Source organism: Geotrypetes seraphini, chromosome 1, assembly GCF_902459505.1.
Source record: "Geotrypetes seraphini chromosome 1, aGeoSer1.1, whole genome shotgun sequence".
Classification (NCBI taxonomy): domain Eukaryota; kingdom Metazoa; phylum Chordata; class Amphibia; order Gymnophiona; family Dermophiidae; genus Geotrypetes; species Geotrypetes seraphini.
In genome coordinates this window covers 486,922,536-486,944,177 of record NC_047084.1, presented here as the reverse complement: position 1 = coordinate 486,944,177, position 21,642 = coordinate 486,922,536, and the positions used below count along the sequence as shown (strand labels likewise).

The 21,642-nt window shown below is 44.5% G+C and overlaps 1 protein-coding gene across 1 annotated transcript in view; it reads left to right on the top strand.

Moving 5' to 3' along the window:
* Positions 1-16,807, top strand: part of DNAJC25 (DnaJ heat shock protein family (Hsp40) member C25) — a 42,671-nt gene extending 25,864 nt beyond the window's left edge. Inside the window, exons 3-4 of the mRNA XM_033926331.1 lie at positions 1,872-2,342; positions 16,534-16,807. Of these exons, the coding sequence (XP_033782222.1) occupies positions 1,872-2,342; positions 16,534-16,656 (594 nt within the window). The 3' untranslated portion in view covers positions 16,657-16,807. The remainder of the gene's footprint in view (positions 1-1,871; positions 2,343-16,533) is intronic.
* Positions 16,808-21,642: the final 4,835 nt, after the last annotated feature.

Sequence of the window (21,642 nt, the reverse complement as noted above, 5' to 3'; positions counted from 1 at the left end):
ACCTCTTTATTGCTCTCAGGGTCAGGTTTAAATAAGGGAAAGTCCTGCCTACACCTGGATGAGATAGGCATGTTCTAATACTCTCTCTGCCTCCCCCTTTGGCTAGACTGAATATTGCAGTCAGGAAAATGCTGTTTTTTCTGTGTGGGGACAAAATGGCTTCTCTGCCTGTTTCTGTGTGCTTTCCCTTGGTGCTGCACTGGGCTTGCTTGCCAATGATCCAGGCTATGGGAACTGGATCTAGGATAGATAACCCTGCTTGCCTGCTCATTGGGGAAACTATCCTGATGTGCTCTAAACCCCTTTAATCCCGGTTTGCCCTGATAATTCCCCTGTGGCAAGTTGGGAATGTCACTAGTATTGCCACAAGATATAAAAACAAAGATAATACACAGAAATACTCTTTTTTTTTTTTTCTTCCATTGTGTAGTTCTTACCTATTCCCACCCCCACACCTTACTTGACACCAACTCCCCACTCAGCCCCAACCACCCCTGATTAAAGGGGTATTATGGCTCCAATCCAGTGACCTGTCTGAGCTGTGCTCCTTTTTTGTACTTCTTATCTTGCTCTTATCTTTCCTCTTGTCTGTGCTCTTGAAGTGGTGAAGACTGCTATTTTTCTAATACTATCCACTTTGTGTCTGAGCATGCTTGAATCTTTACAGTACTGATGAGTGTAAAAAAAATCCTTCAGCTCCATGTTATGACCATTAAACCTTTTAGCTCCTTTTCTGTGAATAACTATGCTTTCCTTTAATTTGCTGAAACATTTCAATTACTGGCATGTAATATCCACCCTTTCCTCCAATGAGCATGTGTTGAATGTGTGAAACCTTTTTTTTTCTTTAGGTTTTATGATGTAGCCCTTCTCTGAACTATTTCCATCCTATCTAAACTTTACTTTCTGCATGTTGCACTGCTTTCAGCTGTGTATAGCTGAAATTATCAGAAGCAATTTATAAATCTTTCCTTAACTATAACAAGTTTTACCTCATGCAAAGTTGTCATTTCTTTAATAAGACATTAACTGTTTTTTCTGTGGCCCTCCAAGTATCTACAAATCCAAACTGTGGCCCTGCAAAGGGTTTGAGTTTGAGACCGCTGATTTAGACTTATTTTGCTGCTAATGCACAGAGGCTTTCAGCAATGACTGAACATCCTATGTTAATGAGCTTGTTAGTATTAAAATGAGCTCATTAATGATTCCCTCCAGTGCTCAGAAAACTGGCTCACAAAAACCTGCTGCCCTAACGACTAAAAAATGATAGCTCTGGAGCTGTTGGTAGGTTTTAGTCGTTGGGGCAGGTGATTTTATAGGGGGATTATTCCCTTTTGATAGGATTATTCCCTTTTGATAGGCTCTGCTGGTGCAGAGCCATGAAGAAGCCAGGGCAGGAGCAGCAACAGAAGCAGGAGGTAACAGAGCCATGCTGAGTATTGAACAGGCTGGCTGTGCTTTTCCGCTACAATGGCTCACAGTTGCTTACCAAGCACCATCCCCTTACAGTTCCTAGGCTGCCAGGGACAGGCTGTAATCAAATGGCTCTCACACCCCCGTCCCGCACACTGAGGCATCCTTAGGCTTCATGGTCTAGTGTGCATACCCCAGTACTCCTGTGTAGTGCAGCGCAAGAGCTGTGCCAACAGTTTTCCCTCCCCCTTTACTGACCGCTGCTCACTTATATGCACCAACAGTGTGCATATAATTTGCATTCTGTTAGTGTTGAGCATTGGTCGCTAAATGAAAATTGGTGTTCATCTGGTGTTTTCTGACTGTTCTGTGCATCCCCCCTCAATCTCTTATAAAATAAGAGGAAGATTTTGGCTTATTGGGTATTTTAGAAAATGTTTTTTTCTTAATTTCTCTAGTTCTACAGCTGGTGGAGTAGCTACAATGAAGCCATCAACTACCTAGCAACTGTGCCAAAATATCGCATCCAAGCTACAGAAATTGCCAGGCAGCGGGGTCTGCTGAACAGAGCCAAAGAAAAAGGCAAAAGCAGGCGTTCCAAGGAAGAAATCCGGGAGGAGGAGGAAGAAATCATCCGGGACATTATCAAAACTAAAATAGATATCAAAGGGGGCTATCAGAAGCCTAGAATATATGATATCCTCTTATTTCAAATCGTCCTGGCCCCCGTCTATGTATGCAGGTATATTGCCTGGTATTGTTGGTGGGTTTATTCTTTTAATATTAAAAGACAGGAATATGGAGAAGAAGAAAAACTGTACATCATACGCAAATACATGAAAATGTCACAGTCTCAGTTCAACAGCTTAGAAGAACAGCAAAAAAGCACTTTCCTACAACGAGAACTCTGGAAGAGAGAAAATTATGAGGTAGGTGATTATGACCTTAGATTGCCTGATATTAAGCACTGGGATGATATGTGTTAAGTGTGAAGTCTATATTGGCAATTACACCAGTCCACAGTTGTATGACTGATGTTAGGTGTGAGCACCTATGCCAGTTCAATCGCTGGTGTAAAAGCTCATAACTGACAGACGATGTGTGTATAAGTTCTAGGCATGACCCTGACTCACCCATACCCCTCCCAGGCCCACACCCCCTTAAATTTGCATTCTGTGGGTTTCATAGGTGCATCTTATAGCATACCGAGTAAGGGAACTTATGTGCGCAACTAATTTGTGCCAGTTAACACCAATAGCTGATTGGTTGTTAATGCCAATTAACTCATTAAACAATTAATTCACATGAGGGTTACATCAAAAGTAATGCCTCCACTTCCATAATTCATCAACAGATGGCAGCACTGACACACTACATGTGTTCACTTATTCTTTTAAATCTCTGCCTTCACCTCAGTTGACAAAAAGTGTCCATGTGAAGAAGCTGTTTTTAAGCAACTTGCCATGAAACTGTGATTTAAGCACTTGCCTTGATAGAATTTCTGACTGTTGGAGACCCTCCAGTTGAAATTCATTGCTTCATGCAGGTTGTTTATGGTGATAACTATGTTAGCGTCATGGGTCCAAAAAATATAAAGGTTGTGGACCGGGAAAGGCTGATTTTGTATAATCAAAAACACAGTAGATAACCCATAACAACTAATGAGTCTTATGATAAAGGTTGACAAATTGGTAAAGGACACTCGAAGCATTATACTGCAACCCTGAAAACTCCAAATGATTTTCCAGTGGGAAGGAATTCCATAAATGAGGTGTGACCAGAAGCTGTTCACCATGATTCATCTAGCCATTATTGCTTATGTGATAGAATTTTCTGTACATTGGCTTGAGATCACAGAGGCTATGAAAGTACATTGGGATTCCAGAATAAAAAGCACAAGATCTTGAATTTAGGGCTCCTTTTACAAAAGGTGTGCTAGCCGCTACTGTCTCCTTTTAAGCAGGCGGTAATTTTTTGGCTAGTGTGCGCTAATCTTGTGCGTGCGCTAAAAACGCTAGTGCACCTTAGTAAAAGGAGCCCTTAATTCTCTGTAATAAAGGTTGTACATCATTTTCTTTAGGAATCATAGAGTAATCCTATTTTGAATTAATTGAATTTATGTAATCAGATATTAAGGGCAATCTACAAGTAGAGAATTAAAATAATCAAACATTAGTCATAACCAAGGAATGTATTAGAATATTTGCTGCCTTCACATCCAAAAACTTTTTTTTTAAAACCATATTTTCCTTAGGTAATAAAAGGACCATGGAAATTATCTTTAAGATATAATAAGAGAAGATTAATTGCTGATCCAAACTAACCCCCAGTGATGTAATTATAGGCTTAAGAGCAATCAGATGATTTATTTATCTTGGGCACAAAAGAGGGGAGGTATCATTGTTCTAGCAACCCATAAAGCCTCATATTTACTAGGATTAGGATGTAATTTATGAGCTAGTAACCACTGACTTATTTGAGTTAATTTATCATCTACAGCAGGAGTCTCAAAGTCCCTCCTTGAGGGCCGCATCCAGTTGGGTTTTCAGGATTTCCCCAGTGAATATGCATGAGAATCTATGTGCATGCACTGCTTTCAATGCATATTCATTAATCTCATGCATATTCATTGGGGAAATCCTGAAAACCCGACTGGATTGCAGCCCTCAAGGAGGGACTTTGAGATCCCTGATCTAAAGCCATTTGTGCATCAGCATCCCAAGAGTTGCTCTCTACCACCAACTGGATATCTTTGCATAAAAATAGGCACGAAGACACAGAAAATAAAGTAGTAAAGCTAATGAAAAAAGAAAAATATCAAATAGGACAGGTGCCAAAACTGATCCCTGGGGAACCACACAATATAGAGGAAAGTTGATCATTTAATGGCCACCTGATAGATAAGTCTTGAAAAATAAAAGCAAAACCAATTCAAGGCTAAGTAAGAAATTCCTGTTTGATCACCAATTACTACTTTTGAAGAGATCAGAAGAATCACATCCAAAGTTGCTGTTAATTCAATTAGATTTACAAATTTCCTTCTGACTCTCCCTATAATTCAGGATTTTATCTAAATGTTTCACCAATAATGTTTCCATACTGTGACTAATCAGAAATTCTGATTGATAAGGAAACATCTGTCAACTTGAACAAAAAAGTGGAAAAGACTGGGAATAATTGGTTGAAGAAACGTGTGTGTGTGTGGGGGGGGGAATTCTATAAACAGTGTCTACATTAGCAGGCACCTATCAAAATGCTTGCTACATGTCGGTCAAATGTTTGCAGAATTGCACCTAGCAGCGCCTACATTGAGTTACACTGGTAGGAAAAGCTATAATAATAATAATGAGAACAAAACTTCAAATGTCCAATACACAATTTAGTCACAGACAATGCTGCAAATGTATCCAAGATGAGAAGAAAGAAGAGCATGAAGAGAATATCAAGCTAATAACATTTAGTTGCAGTGCTAATTTTCTGCCAAAGACTTCAGTCTCCCAGAAATAAAGACTAAATGTTGAAATTTCAAAATACTTCCTAACAATCATTTTGTAGCTGTAGCTCTAAAGAATGGGTGGAACCAAGCTAATGCTTCCACAGGATATTAGATGGAATGCTGTAGTGGACTGTAGTATATCAAGAACTGGCCTATTCCGATGACATCTTGTTGTAAATATTAAGATTAAATCAACAAGAATGAGTCTGTAGAAAACCATGATTTAAATCAAGTCATTCTGACTAATAATAATAATAACTTTATTCTTTTATATCGCCATAACCAAAAGTTCTAGGCAGTTTACACTAAAAAGAGCTGGACAATCAGCGAAATACAATAATACAGTAAAAAATACAAAAATTTGTAAAATAGAATTTCAATAGTAAAACTCTCATTAAGTAATAAACTTATCGAACAAAGTGATCTTAATTAATTTCCGAAAACAGCAATAGGATAACATAGCTTGCTGAATACATTTACCTAACCAAGATTGTTTCCTACCAGCTTGAAATGCTACGGTCCTATCTAAGAAGGTCTTATGTCAACACCCATTAATTTTTAGATAAGCAAATAAGTAGAAGTTTCTAGTTTCTCTTGATGGTCTATGTAACACAAAATGAAGAAAAAGGTAAGCTGGAGACAATCCCGATATCAGCTTAAAGCAGATACAGGAAAATTGCCTCCAAAGGCAGCCAATGAAGTAAATGATAATATGGACTAATATGGTTGTTCTTTTTTAAACCAAAAATCAATCGAACAGCTGTATTCTGAACTATCCTTAATTTCCTTAGAATTTTTTTGGGGTGCTCCTAAATAGATGATGTTACAATAGTCTAAAATAGATAAAACTAATACCTGCACCAATAGTCTGAACGATAAAGGATCAAAATATTTTTTTATGGTTCTTAATTTTCACAATGTAAAAAAGCATTTTTATCCCACTAAGTTCTGTTAGTGTTAAATGTCAGTCTAGTGTGCTTTAAATCAAGTCCACTCCGATGCTAGGTCACATGTTTTACAGTGTAACCTGTTAGGAGGAATCCATAATCAGTACTGGCTGTAGGGCTTTTTATTATTTCCATCCCAATGAAAGTAGAAAAGCATTATACAACAGGACATGAGAATGTCTAGGCACAAAATAACTCTCCAAAAATTTAATGGAAAGGAATGAAACTTGGCATGAGGAAAAATCTGGTAAAAAGACACCACAAGGTTGAAAATAGGCCATCTTGGGTGTTCAGTGCTCCAGAGAAATAATCTCCCTCTCTCCAAAAAAAGGACCAGTACATCTCTATTTGAAAGAGTTCCAGCTTTTGTAGCATAGAAATTTAAGAGTGAAATGTAGCAATTAGAGAACAGGGCGAGGCAGTTTAAAAGGTGGTATTTTCTGCTCTTGCAAAACCCCAATCTACCTCCTGTAAGTGCCACTACACCCTCTAAAACCATTATCTACAAACTCTCCCACCATGCTGCAATCTGCCAACACCTTCTGCAATGCCCCATCATCCCACAAATTAACCCACACCCAAAAATTACCTGTAACTCACAGTATAGCACACCACAAATTGCTGCTACCCCTAAAATTTGCACCTGATGCCCCCATCCCTTAAAATTTGCTCTCCTGCAACTTCCCCTTGTCCCCTACTGCCTTGGACCTAGAAAAATATATGCCCAGCACACACACAACATTCTCTTTACTGTGAAAACCAGTCCAGGATTCATACAATTGTTTCTTTTTGGTGGCTTTGTGTATTGCCGTATTCTTGTACAACCCTGCTCTATTCCTGGACAAGTGGGTTATGCATCCCATATTGCAAGACTCATTTACATAATTTTATGCCCTTCGCCTCTTACCTCAGGACTGCCTTCTGGACGCCAGTTCCTTGACAGAACCTTCAAGTTCCAAGCAAACAGACAGCAATCCTGGCTGGGAAACTACATAAATAAAACTAGATAAACCTACTACGCATTCTGAAAATCAATTAAAACCGCTCTATTTGACAAATTCATTACCTAAACAGATGACCTTCTCTCACTATGCTATTTCCCCGCTGCATACCCGAATGTAACCTCTCATGTATCTCCAATCCCTCATGTATTCTTTCCCCATGTAACCCCCCAATTTCTTATGTAACATTTCTCTTTATGCATTCAGTATTTCGCTGATTGTCCAGCCTTCTTTCAATGTGAACTGCCTAGAAGTCGTTTGATTATGGCGGTATAGAAAAAATAAAGTTGTTATTATTAGTTGCTTTCCTACAAGCAAGACAGAAGAAGCCTATCACTTCTGCTCATGTTTAATTTTTCTTCCCAATATTTTTATGCTTTTCATGAAAAGCATAAAAATATTGGGAAGAAAAATTAAACATGAGCAGAAGTGATAGGCTTCTTCTGTCTTGCTTGTAGGAAAGCAACTAATAATAACAACTTTATTTTTTCTATACCGCCATAATCAAACGACTTCTAGGCAGTTCACATTGAAAGAAGGCTGGACAATCAGCGAAATACTGAATGCATAAAGAGAAATGTTACATAAGAAATTGGGGGGGGTTACATGGGGGGGTTCCCCGCGGGGACAGCTCTGGCTGCAGGAGATCACAGACTTTGGATAAAGTCTGTTTTCAGGGGGTTAGCTGCCTTGCAGTGCACCCTCTGGATAGCCTGCATCTTCAGATTGGGGGCTAATGGACCGTTCCCTTGGATGCTGGCTCACCCCAGGTTCGTCCAGTGTGAATTTGATCGTAGGCTGTGTGGCTCTATAGAGGGATGCCCGGAATCAGAGCTAACTGCGTTCCTCCGCCAGATTGCGTGCGCAGTGTTCGTGGGTGGCAGAGGTCCCTAGCCATTGATATCAGACTAGAGCAGTGGTCTCAAATTCGCAGCCCGGGGACCACATGCGGCCCGCCAAGTACTATTTTGAGGCCCTCTGTATGTTTATCATAATCACAAAAGTAAAATAAAACAGTTTCTTGATCATATGTCTCTTTAGCTATAAATTACAATATTATTATTAAGACAGCTCAAAGGAAAGATTTATGAACTATAAAGAGTTTTACCTCATACAAAATTGTCATTTCTTTAATAAGACATTAACTATTTTTTCTGCGGCCCTCCAAGTACCTACAAATCCAAAATGAGGCCCTGCAAAAGGGTTGAGTTTGAGACCACTGGACTAGAGGGACAGTCAGAAAACTAGCAGTCCTGTTTGTTGAAATAGAGGACCTCCCTGCAGGCTGTTTCAGCTTCCTTTACTGTAGCTCCCAGCACTACATCTAATCTAATCTAATGCTTGACTTTATATACCGAGTCATCATTCAAGGAAAGTTCGACTCGGTTCACAATAGTTAAGTTATCGAATAAAAATCCAGAAAAGAATAATACTAAGTTTGGTAAAGTTAATTTCCAAAGTGTTTAGCAAATAAAGTAGTTTAAGGATTTGCGAAAAGGTTGGCACAGTGAGGGCATGTTGGAAAATAGTTTTTGGGTAGTTTGGGAGTTAGCCCTAGTCCCCCATCCCTCACCCATAAAATCCTAAAATCACAGTGTTTTGGGGGTTTCAGTGCCTTTCCTGGGCTGTTTTTCTTTAAAAATTGCACCCGTGGTAGGCATTTTGGTTTTTCCCAATCTAAATTTAAAGGGGTTTTTTTGCCACTACAAGCTTCATTTTTGGAAGAAAACCACTCATATGGACTCCTCAAGGAAGGATACTTTGAATTCATGCCCTGTTTGTGGTGGATGGCTATCCGGCAAGCAGCCGTGTTCCACATGTTCTGTGGCACAGGAGGGGGGGGTGAGGTTTTGTCAGCCCTAGGTTCTTCCACCCCGTTAGGGGGTCCTGTCACTAACTCCAGCTGGAGCTAGTCCAAAAAGCACAGTTACTTACCGTAGCAGGTGTTATCCAGGGACAGCAGGCAGATATTCTTAACACATGGGTGACGTCACCGACGGAGCCCTCGGTACGGACCTTTTTAACTAGAAGTTTCTAGTTGGCCGCACCGCGCGTGCGCGAGTGCCTTCCCGCCCGACGGAGGAGTGCGTGGTCCCCAGTTAGGATAAGCCAGCTAAGAAGCCAACCCGGGGAGGTGGGTGGGACTTAAGAATATCTGCCTGCTGTCCCTGGATAACACCTGTTACGGTAAGTAACTGTGCTTTATCCCAGGACAAGCAGGCAGCATATTCTTAACACATGGGTGACCTCCAAGCTAACAAAGAGGGAGGTGGGATGGTTGGCCATTAGGAAAATAAATTTTGTAACACAGATTGGCCGAAGTGTCCATCCCGTCTGGAGAATGCGTCCAGACAGTAGTGAGTAGTGAACGTGTGAACTGAGGACCAAGTGGCCGCCTTGCAGATTTCCTCGATGGGCGTGGAGCGGAGGAAAGCCACGGAAGCAGCCATAGCTCGGACTCTGTGGGCCGTGACAGTTCCTTCCAGTGAGAGACCGGCCCGAGCGTAGCAGAGAGCAATACAGGCAGCAAGCCAATTTGAAAGTGTCCGTTTGGAGACAGGACGACCCAAACGGTTGGGGTCGAAAGACAAAAAGAGCTGAGGGGCTGTTCGGTGAGCTCCGGTACGATCAAGATAGTAAGCAAGGGCACGCTTACAATCCAGCGTGTGCAACGCCTGTTCCCCAGGATGCGAGTGAGGCTTAGGGAAGAAGACGGGCAGCACAATGGACTGGTTGAGGTGAAAAGCTGAGACCACCTTGGGAAGGAATTTAGGGTGGGTACGCAAAACAACCTTGTCATGGTGAAAAACAGTGAAAGGTGGGTCGGCAACCAGTGCATGTAGTTCGCTAACCCTCCTGGCAGAGGTGATGGCAATTAGGAAAAGCACCTTCCAGGTTAGAAGCCTGAGAGAAGTAGTGGCAAGAGGCTCAAACGGAGGTTTCATAAGAGCTGAGAGAACCACATTCAGGTCCCAGACGACAGGAGGAGGCTTGAGAGGCGGTTTGATGTTGAAGAGGCCTCTCATGAATCTGGAAACCAGAGGATGAGCCGTGAGAGGTTTTCCAAAAATAGGCTCATGAAACGCAGTGATGGCGCTGAGGTGGACTCTGATGGAGGTAGTTTTGAGGCCAGCGTTGGACAGAGAGAGCAAATATTCCAAGATAGTTTCCACCGCTAAGGAGGTGGGTTCCTGATGATGCCGGAGACACCAGGAGGAAAATCTGGTCCACTTCTGATGGTAACATTGGAGAGTGGCCGGTTTCCTGGACGCGTCCAAAATGAGGCGGACCGGTTGAGATAGGTTCTCCGGAGAGGTCAGCCCGAGAGAAACCAAGCTGTCAGGTGGAGCGAAGACAGATTGGGATGTAGCAGAGACTGATGCTGTTGCGTAAGTAGAGTAGGAAACACAGGAAGAGGAATGGGCTCCCTGGAGCTGAGTTGGAGCAGGAGGGAGAACCAGTGTTGGCGAGGCCACCGAGGTGCGATGAGAATCATGGTGGCGTTGTCCTTGCGGAGTTTGGACAAGGTCCGCAACATCAGAGGAAGTGGAGGGAAGGCATACAGGAACCGATCCCTCCAATCGAGCAGGAATGCATCCGGGGCCAGACGGTGAGGAGAGAAGAGTCTGGAGCAGAATAGGGGCAGTTGATGATTGTGAGGAGCTGCAAAGAGGTCCACCTGCGGAGTGCCCCATCGAGCAAAGACGGAGAGCAGAGTCGGGGGGTCCAACGTCCACTCGTGGGGTTGAAGGATGCGACTGAGATTGTCGGCCAGAGAGTTCTGTTCGCCCTGGATATAGACCGCCCTGAGAAAGAGATTGCGGTCCGTGGCCCAGGTCCAGATGCGCAGAGCTTCCAAACAGAGGGGGCGAGATCCGGTACCGCCTTGCTTGTTTATGTAGTACATGGCGACTTGATTGTCCGTGCAGAGGAGGAGGACTTGAGGGCAGAGGAGATGTTGGAAAGCCTTGAGAGCGTAGAACATGGCTCTGAGTTCCAGGAAATTGATGTGATGACGACGCTCCTGTGGGGTCCACAGACCCTGGGTGCGTAGATCTCCTAGGTGAGCTCCCCATGCGTAGGGGGACGCATCTGTGGTGATGATCATAGAGTGGGGGGGCAGATGAAAAAGCAGACCCCTGGAAAGATTTGAGGAGTTCAACCACCATTGGAGAGATTGCTGAAGAGATGATGTCACAGATATGGGATGAGAAAGAAGGTCCGTAGTCTGTGACCATTGGTTGGCGAGAGTCCACTGAGGTGTACGAAGGTGGAGGCGTGCCAGAGGAAGGACATGCACCGTCGAGGCCATGTGACCCAGTAGGACCATCATCTGTCGGGCAGGGATGGAGGGGTGCCTGAGTACCTGACGGCAGAGATGGAGCAGAGTTCGCTGGCGATCGGAGGGGAGAAAGGCCCTCATTAGCGTGGTGTCCAGAACTGCTCCAATGAATTGAAGTCGCTGGGTGGGAAGCAAGTGCGACTTGGGGTAGTTGATCTCGAACCCCAGGAGGTGGAGGAGAGAGATGGTGTGATGAGTGGCTTGTAGCACGAGTTGAGATGAAGGTGCTTTCACCAACCAATCGTCCAAGTAGGGGAACACCTGGAGGTTGTGAGACCTGAGGAAGGCCGCTACCACTATAAGGCACTTGGTGAAGACCCTGGGTGAGGAAGCGAGGCCGAACGGTAGCACCTTGTACTGATAGTGATGGTGCAGTACCTGGAACCGCAGGTAGCGGCGAGAATTTTGATTGATGGAGATGTGAGTGTAGGCCTCTTTGAGGTCCAGGGAACATAGCCAGTCGTGTTGAGAAAGAAGAGGGTAGAGCGTGGCAAGGGAGAGCATTCTGAACTTCTCCTTGACCAGACACTTGTTGAGGTCCCTGAGATCGAGAATGGGACGGAGGTCTCCCGTCTTTTTGGGTACCAGGAAGTAGCGGGAGTAGAATCCCTGCCCCCTTTGATCTGGAGGTACTTCTTCGATGGCATTGAGAAGGAGGAGGGATTGAACCTCCCTCAGGAGGAGGGGGGTTTGAGATGAGTTTGAAGCAGACTCTACGGGAAGGTTGTCCGGAGGTAGAGTCTGGAAGTTGAGAGAGTAGCCGTGGCGGATGATGTTGAGGACCCACTGGTCCGATGTAATGATTTCCCAACGGCTGGAGAAAATGGTGAGACGACCTCCGATGGGTTGTGGAAGAGGTAGCAAGGGTGGATGACTGGCTATGCCCTGGAGAGAAGAGTCAAAAGGGCTGAGTTTGTTTAGTAGGCTGAGGAGGCTTAGAGGGTTGAGAGGCCTGAGATCGAGCCTGAGCGTGATGTTGCTGTTGACGGGGCCGCCTAGATTGTTGGGGAGGCGGATTGAGTGGCCTGGCTGAGAACCTCCGTTGATAAGATGTTTGTGGCCGATAAGGTCGGGTAGGCGGTGCCTTCTTTTTCGGCTTGATCAGGGTGTCCCACCTGGTCTCATGGGCAGAGAGTTTCTGGGTGGTGGAATCCAGTGACTCTCCAAAAAGCTCATCCCCGAGACAGGGGGCGTTGGCCAGACGGTCCTGGTGGTTGATGTCCAGGTCGGAGACTCTGAGCCAGGCCAAGCGACGCATGGCTACAGCCATGGCAGAGGCCCGAGAGGTGAGCTCGAAGGAGTCGTATATTGAGCGGACCATATACTTGCGCATTTGGAGAAGGCCAGAGATGTGCTGTTGGAATAGCGGGACCTTGCGCTCAGGTAGGTACTTCTGGAGGGCAGACAGCTGTTGGACCAAGTGTTTGAGATAGAAGGAAAAATGGAAGGAATAGTTGTTTGCCCTGTTGGCAAGCATGGCATTTTGGTAAAGCCTCTTGCCAAACTTGTCCATGGTCTTACCTTCTCTGCCAGGAGGGGTAGAGGCATAGACACTGGAGCCCTGAGTCTTTTTTAAGGTGGATTCCACCAGAAGGGACTCATGGGGCAATTGAGATTTGTCGAATCCAGGAATAGGGATGACACGGTAAAGGTTGTCCAGTTTACGGGGAGCACCCGGTACCGTGAGGGGATTTTCCAAGTTTTTGTAGAAAGTCTCCCGTAGGATGTCATGCACGGGAAGCTTGAGGAACTCCTTAGGAGGTTGCTCAAAGTCTAAGGCTTCTAAAAAGGCTTGGGACTTTTTGGAGTCAGATTCCAGGGGAAGGGACAGAGCAGCAGACATTTCCCTCAGAAATTTAGAAAAAGAGGACTGTTCAGGTTTAGAGGTGGCATCAGGTGCCGATGGTTCCTCATCAGATGAGGAGGGATCCTCCTCGGTACCGAGGGGAGTCTCCTCCCATAAATCAGGGTCCCTGACCTCTGGTGCATGTCGGGACACCGGGGTGGAGGGTGCGGTGTGGCGAGTCTTGGACAAAGATTTACCAGAGCGCACCGAAACGGTACCGGGGGAGGACGATCGGCGTCGTTCTCGGTCCCGAGAAGAGTGCCGTACCGCCTGGTGCCGAGGAGGATCCACTGTGGGTTGAGAATGAACCACTGGATCATCATGAAGTTGTTGGGCTGAAAGGATCGGCATAGAGGTGTTTACCGGTACCGAAGGAGTGGACACCGGGGGCTCGGTGCGGGGCTCGGGCCGGTCTGGTACCGGAAGGAGCGGTGCCAGGATAGAGGGTAGCAGTTGTTCAAGTTGTTTCTTCAACTGCTCCTGAAGCTGAGTTTGTAGAATGGCCGAGATACGGTCATCTAGGGGTGGCATCGGAACCGCTTTCTTTTTCTTCGGTTCCTTGGATGCCGCTCCACGCCCCGGCGATGAGGAGGCCGATGACGAGGCACTCACCGATATCGGGGCGGAGCGTTTACGGGACCGGTGCGATGCCGGTAGGGACGGTGTCGCCACCGTAGCAGGAGGGCGCTCGAGGGAAGAGGAAGGCTTCTTAGCCGGCTTACCTGGCGCCAGTGGCGCCGATGCGGGGTCGGTCGGTGTCGAGCTTGACGGTGCCGATTTTTGCGGTACCGCCGTTGAAGGTGAGGAATCCATCGCCGACTCGGTGCCGAAGAGAAGGGTTTGCTGGATTCTTCGGTTTTTAAGAGTTCGTTTTTGCAAAGTGGCACAGCGGGTGCAGGAGTCCGCCCGATGCTCCGGACCCAGGCACTGCAAACACCAATTGTGTGGGTCAGATACGGAGATCGGGCGTGCACACCGCTGGCACTTCTTAAAGCCGACCTGCGGGGGCATGAAGGGGAAGATAGCCTCCGCAAAATCGAAGTCCGAGGCCTGTATAATGGCAACAGGCCCCGCCGGGGCAAAAACGAAAGAAAAAGGAAAAATCAAAGTTTTTTTTTTTTTTTTTTTTTGCAATTCAAATAAAAAGGAAACCCGAAGGTAGAAGGAGAAAAATTGAGAACAAAAGCGCGAGCGGGAAGGCAAAAAGTGATTTCAACGGCCGTTGAAAAAATACACGCGTCTTCTTCGCTCCGCGGAAACGAAGAAACTGGGGACCACGCACTCCTCCGTCGGGCGGGAAGGCACTCGCGCACGCGCGGTGCGGCCAACTAGAAACTTCTAGTTAAAAAGGTCCGTACCGAGGGCTCCGTCGGTGACGTCACCCATGTGTTAAGAATATGCTGCCTGCTTGTCCTGGGATAATGTTGTAATTGGCCCCTGGGAACAGTGCGCTTGTGGCACCAGCGAAACGCAGCCATGATTCAGCATCAAAGACTAAGAAATCCTCCAAAAGTGCCAAACAGAGTTCCCAGGAGGTGGCTGCCTTCCCGGATGAGGGGTTTCCCCCAGAATTTATTAACATGCTCTTCCAGGCTTATCTGGCCAAGAAAAAGGCACAATCTGCGCCTCCTTTGGCATCTGTGCAGATGGGTCTTAAGTCCAGATTTTCTAGGGATGATTCGCTGGCTGATGACACGGATGACCAAGACAACCTGACGATGCCATTTCTTACGCAGGCAGGCATTACCACTGCGGGGGATGTAGCAGCATGGATCTCCAAGTTCCAGATCTAGGAGAGGTTTCGGATCTGGGCAAGGGGATTCTTTAAGCCCTCGGCTTTGGTCAGACTAATTTATGAATCCCTTCAGGAGCTGAAATTGGAGGTTGGACAGTCAGCAGCAGTGGAATGCTCTCTTCATCCTTCCCTGATCATCCAGACATAGCAAAAATGCTCACTGATCACTGGGAGATGCCAGAGGGTCCTCTATGAGTTGCAAGAGCCATGTCCAAGCCTTTCCCGTTGGTGGACGTATTTAATTAATTTTATTTTTTCAATTTTCTATATCGTTCTCCCAGGGGAGCTCAGAACGGTTTACATGTATTTATTCAGGTACTCAAGCAGTTTTCCCTGTCTTTCCCGGCGGGCTCACAATCTATCTAATGTACCTGGAGCAATGGGGGGATTAAGTGACTTGCCCAGGGTCACAAGGAGCAGCGTGGGTTTGAACCCACAACCTCAGAGTGCTGAGGCTGTAGCTTTAACCATTGTGCCACACTCTCCCCTTTCCATCCCTGAAAGTGGATTCCCTAGTGGCACAGGTCACCAAGTGCACTTCTCTCCCTAGTGATGGGAGGGTTATACTAAAAGGGACACAAGACCATAGAATTGATTTTGTCTTCAAATGGCTCTTGGACTCTGTGGCCTTTGGATTGAAAGCAACTGCAGCTGCTTCTTTTGTGGAAAATGGTAAAACCAGAGGACATAATTTGAGGTTGAGGGGTGGTAGACTTAAGAGTAATGTTAGGAAATTCTTCTTTACGGAGAGGGTGGTTGATGCCTTGAATGCCCTCCCGAGGGAGGAAGTGGAGAGGAAAATGGTGACAGAGTTCGAAAAACGCAGAAGATCTCTAATTATAAAATAATGGGTATATATTGAAGAACTAAGGCCGGTACTGGGCAGACATGCACTGTCTGTCCCATATATGGCCATTCAGTTGAGGATGGGCTGGGGAAAGCTTTGACGACTGGGATGGTTTACATAGGCTGGAGTGACCTTTGGAGATTCCAGTAGTTGGAACCTAAGCACAATATTGGGCAAACCTTTACGTCTCTGGCCCAGAAATATCTAAGAAAAAAAGACAATTTAAATCATGAATTTATAATATTGTGTTTGGTTGGACAGACTAGATGAACCATTCAGGTCTTTTATCTTCTGTCATTTACTATGTATGATAAATGATATTATTTTTAGTTTAGTAAGGGGAGTAATGGGATTTGATATACCAATAATAGAATTGAAATGTCAGTTTTGAGAATTTACATCCACTATGTATATATTGCACTATACAGGAGGAAATATGAGTGAGCGCTTTATGTGATTAATCGTGTGATTAGTATTTATATTATGATGGGGAGCTCAGTGCACTTGTTTGCTTAGGGTTCACCAAAGAGTTACTCCAGCCCTGTGTACTTCTATCTCTCCTCCTTCTCTCTATCTCTTTCTCTCTCTTCCCCCTCTCTCTCTCTCTCCTCCCCCCCAATATATGTAGAGGGTTGGAAAGAATTCCATGAGCCATGCTTTGTATGCTTTCCACACTTAAATGGTTACTTGCAGTAAATAAACCACATACCATCTCCGTTTATCTCCAGCCGAAAAAGTATATAAATTGGGAAAATTACCACATTTCAGTAGCACTTTGAGCTTGATTTTTTTTTTTTATTTGTACATTATTGATTTTATTTTACACCCACGTTCTATGTGTTACAGGTGTATAAACATGAGCAAGAGGAAGAGGTAAAGAAAAAGATGGCTATGGACCCTCGATGGAAACGATACAGGAGGTGGATGAGGAATGAAGGACCTGGCAGATTGACTTTCATAGATGATTGAGATTCACTAATACTTGATGTGGAACTCTCTTGGTGCTTCCTTAAGAAATTAAGTTTGTAACTAATTTATCAAACTTTATTGACTGTGCCTAAGCTGTGATCCCAACACTCAGGAATTCAGATGATAAATGAGAGGGGAAACTTTTTTATAATGAATTTTATTTTTTCATAAATCAGTACTTTGTTCAGAAATTCAAGTTCCACTTTTGGATCTTGCATTTATTAAGAATGTCCTTTATAAAAATACTGACTCAATTTTATGCTCATTTCTGCTGGTTTAATTTTTAAACTAGTGTCAAGTACAGGCAGTCCCTGGGTTAAGAACGGGTTCTGTTTTTTTGACCCATTCTTAAGTTGAGTTTGTATGTAACTCAGATTCTAGTATTCTTCCCACCTCCTTGAGGCCCTCGTGCATCCCTTTCCAACTATCCCACTGTTCCCTCTCCACCACCAATTCCATCATTACTCTCTCTTCCCCATGCATCTCTACCTCACTCCTCTCCCATCACCATGTCCAATGCGGAATCCACCGTTCTAGTGTTTAAGGGTAAGTTAGATGTACACCTCCTTATGAGGGGCTTAAGGTGACGCAGGTAAGAGTAAGCTAGATGCGCATCTCTTATGAGAAGCTTGGAGTGATATGGGGACTAATACTATGCCATGGTACACCTGGCGGGGCCTCCGCGTGTGTGGATCACCGGACTTGATGGTCCTAGGGTCTGTTCTGGAGATGGCACTTCTTATGTTCCTTATGCCCAACAATTCTCCTCTTTCTTCATCTCCCCATGTGCACCATATCTCTTTCTTTCTTGCTCAGACACCCAGTTCTCCCTTTCTATTCCCTCCCCCACCTCAGTATCTCTTTCCCTCCATTCTTCCATCCTATGGCTCATTCTCCCCTCCCTCCGGTGTGTGTCCCAAGTTCATGCCCCCTTCCTCCTTCCTTCCATCCTTTGTCCGAAGTTTGTACTCACTCTCTCCTGTATCCCAGTGTGCCCCTCTCCCTCCCTCCATTCTGTGCCCCAAGGTGTTTACCTTCTGGCCAGCTCTCTTCTCCTTCCAGCCACAGTTTCTCTGCACAAAGCAGTGGGCAGTGGCTCCTACACGTGTCCATGGCTGAGCCTGAAGCATTCCCTCTGACGTCTGAGGAAACTCCTCATGTCAGAGGGAAGGCTTCCGGCTCAGTCGCGGGATGTGCTTAGGAGCCACTGGGAGAGAAATGACTGTGGTTGAAAGGAGGAGAGAGCCGGTCAGAAGATAAACACCCTCTGGAGGGAGGCATGTACTTGGGGCACAGAATGGAGGGAGGGAGGGAGAGGGGCTCGTTAGACACCAAAAGTATAACTGTTCATAAGTACGAGTCCAACGTAAGTCGGATGTTCGTAAAACGGGGACTGCCTGTATCTCGTTTGCAAAGCAGGCATTTATTCGGTGATGATAACTCCATGTTCAGTAAGGGCCTGTAATGGGAAGAGATCTTCAGAGAATATAGCTGCTTTTGATTCACATAGTTTCCCCAGCGTTATACAACCCTCTATTGCATCTTTTACCATATGAAGGTGAGAGATAACTTGTTTAATCTTAGCTAGCACTAATTCATGGTGTGCATCATGCTGATGCTGTTAGCCATTCTTCAAAATTGTAAGGTAGACAAAGACTGATTCAAAATAAACACTAACCAAAATCCAGTGAGGTGGATTCTATTGGCTGCGGGGTGTCATATAAAAAAAAGATATAAAAAATACTGTCTGCAGGGGATGAATGAGGAATTGACAGACCTGCTGATATGGTCAATCTGACACCCCGCAGCCAATAGAATCCACCTCACTGGATTTTGGTTAGTGTTTATTTTGATGCTGTTAGCCAGCAGGATACCTCCATGTTTATGAAAGAAAAGGTTTAATGTCAACAACTGAGAACTAGTAGGGAATGAAAGGTGACTTCCCCTTTTCATGGATCCCATATTATCTTATTGACAATACATCATCAAGGGAGAGAGTGATCTTCTGTATGTTTTATGTCAGGCCTGGTTTTGTTTCACATTGTAACTCTCTTGTTGAAAGAATGTCTGAAAGTCTCTAAAGAGAAGTGAGAAGTTTTCCACTGAGCTCTCTGAAATGTTCCTAGTGTGACACTCAAGGAAAATTATGTTATAAAACTTTCAAACATTAAATGATATTCCCTTTAGAAACGGCAAAATTTGTAAGTTCAAATATTTGTTTCTCCACCTATAGTGCTTGTCCTCTAATGCTTAGAAAAGTGTACTGCATAGAGTACAGTGCATTTATAAAGTCAGTGTCTGCTCAGTCCCTATTCCTCTCTTTCTAGCCTTAAATCCTGTATCCTAAATGAAAATAGCTGATTATCTAATCTGAGCGTAGAAGGAAAGGGGTTAATGTACTATACATTAACACAGACAGTTAATGAAGTCTCTCTTATGTGTGGAGTATGTTTGATATGCAGAAAATTCACTCCTATAAAATTGTGAGGGGGTATGTACTATATATGTATCTAGTAGGCATACCACAAGATTGCACCTACTTTCATATGAGCGTCAGCAAGTGATCTTGGGGCCAGTGTTGGTGGAGTTGCAGTCACAAGGAGCAGTACTGGACTTGAACCTACAACCTCAGGACAATGTACTAGTTTCATCCATTCCACTCTCGTCCATTATATAACTTCTGCTACAAATGGAAATTTCACTTTTATACTTTTTAGATTTAAAAACTTATGGGATAAGGATAAGCTTCATGGTGTGACTTTATTAACAATGGGGTTCATATACACACCCAAGAGAACATAAGAATTGCTGCTGCTGGGTCAGACCAGTAGTCCATCCTACCCAGCAGTCCACTCATGCGGCGGCCCTTGGGTCAAAGACCAGTGCCCTAACTGAGTCTAGCCTTACCTGCATATGTTCTGGTTCAGCAGGAACTTGTCTAACTTTGTCTTGAATTCCTGGAGGATGTTCTCCCCTATGACAGCCTCCGGAAGAGTGTTCCAGAGCAGGGGGGATGTGGCATAAAGAGAGGAAGGAATAACCTGGAAAATTAGATTGAAGTTGACAAGTGGATTTGAAAAAGCCAACAAGCAAGAGGAGAGAAAAATGGGGAAAAGAGGTTGGAAGGAAAGACATTGACACCAACAGTGTATTACATGACAGCAGACGTGAGGGGAGAAAGTAGGATGAAGCAAAAGGATAGAGGTAGGGGATGGGAAGGGGAAAATGTGAGACTACGTTTCAACACAGGCTCTGCCTCCAGCTTCGCCTATAATTGCAGGTCACTTAAGGACACATTGGCCTTGAATCTATAAAATCTGCCTAAAGTTAATAGGCTCAGTTGTTGCCAATCTTGGCATGTAACACCCCATAATCAACTTTAATTGGACAGTTGAAAGGCACCTTACTTGAAAACCTCCATTCTATAAAAAGTAGGCACCTAGCCCAAAGTGCCTACACTAACAAGTAGGGGTGGGTCATGGGCATATTTTCAAGTTAGGCACCAATATCAGCACCTAACTTTAGACAAAACCCTGGCATAAATATGGTGTGCCTAAATGTTTGAACGCTTACTAAACAGATTCTGTAATGGGCATCATTTATGAAATCACGCTTTGTGCCAAACTAATCGGTGCCAGTATCGGCATCTAACTTTAGGTGGACTTTATAGAATTTGGCCATTGTGCCTTCCCAGATATTAGCTTCAATTTCTTATGTTCTTTGTCCCTGTCCCCTGCAATCTATAGTCCTCTGCCGATCAGGCTGTCACCAGTTGCTGCTCTCCAGCCTTAAGTGAAATAGATCACCTACTATTATGCCACTTCCAGTGCAGTAGGTGAGACATTCTAGAGACCATAGGGTTATTTCCCTTCACCCGTGTGGGTCTAAAGAATGTCTCACCTATCTACTAGAAAAGAGCTTACCAGGGTAAGTACATAATCTCCTTTTCCTCTTTATAGCTCCATATACAGGGGGTAGTAATGAGGTGGGCAATGGGAAGTCAGATTGGCCTTTTTCCAGGATTTCTTCATAGTCTCTTCATCTCAGGCCATAATGACATATTTTGCAGTTGACTTGCTAGTTCATCACGGGTGATGTAGAAAAAAGGTGGGCAATTGCTGGACTTTTCTGAACTTTTCTACCAGATGTTTTCACCTGCCCTCTAGTAATTTTTGAAAATCAGACAAGGTTGTGGTTTTGCAGCTTTGTACAAACGTAACCATTTTTTTTTTTTACAAGACTTCACCACATCCGTTTGACACCAAAACACCTCTATGCATCAATGAACTTAATCACCCCATCCAACCCACCATAAAGATACTAGGCGTAACTCTAGACCAATGCCTAACCATGAAAGACCAGGTAGACTCCTTAATCAGAAAGGGTTTCTTCACTCTCTGGAAACTCAGATCCATTAAGGCTTATTTCAATACGTCGGCATTCAGAACCCTGGTCCAATCCCTCGTACTAAGTCAACTTGACTAATGTAACATCGCCTACTTAGCCATTTCCCCAAAAAATATGCGACGTTTACAACTAATGCAAAATGCAGCGGTCAGACTAATCTTCGGACTAAAGAAATTCAATCATGTATCACCCTACTACCGGCAGTTACATTGGCTACCGATGGAAGCACGCATAAAATTTTAATTTGCCTGCTTCTGCTTTAAAGCGCTAAACGGACTTGCCCCTAAATACATAACTGACCTTTTATCCTTCACTGCCAACAGACACAAGAGAAGCTCTCATTCCTACTTCATTCCCCCCCCCCCCCCCCAGTTAGAGGTTGTAAACTGAAAAAACACCATGAACACCTTCTTTCACATCAAGCAGCATTTTGGGGTAAAGACCTAGATCAACTGCTTTCGCCCACTACTTATGAGGAACTCAGAAAACGTCTAAAAACTCAACTGTTCCTAAAGTATCTAGACAACTGACCCACCCATCTTCTTTCTCCTCCATAGTGATTCCTCTGTCCTGTTAATC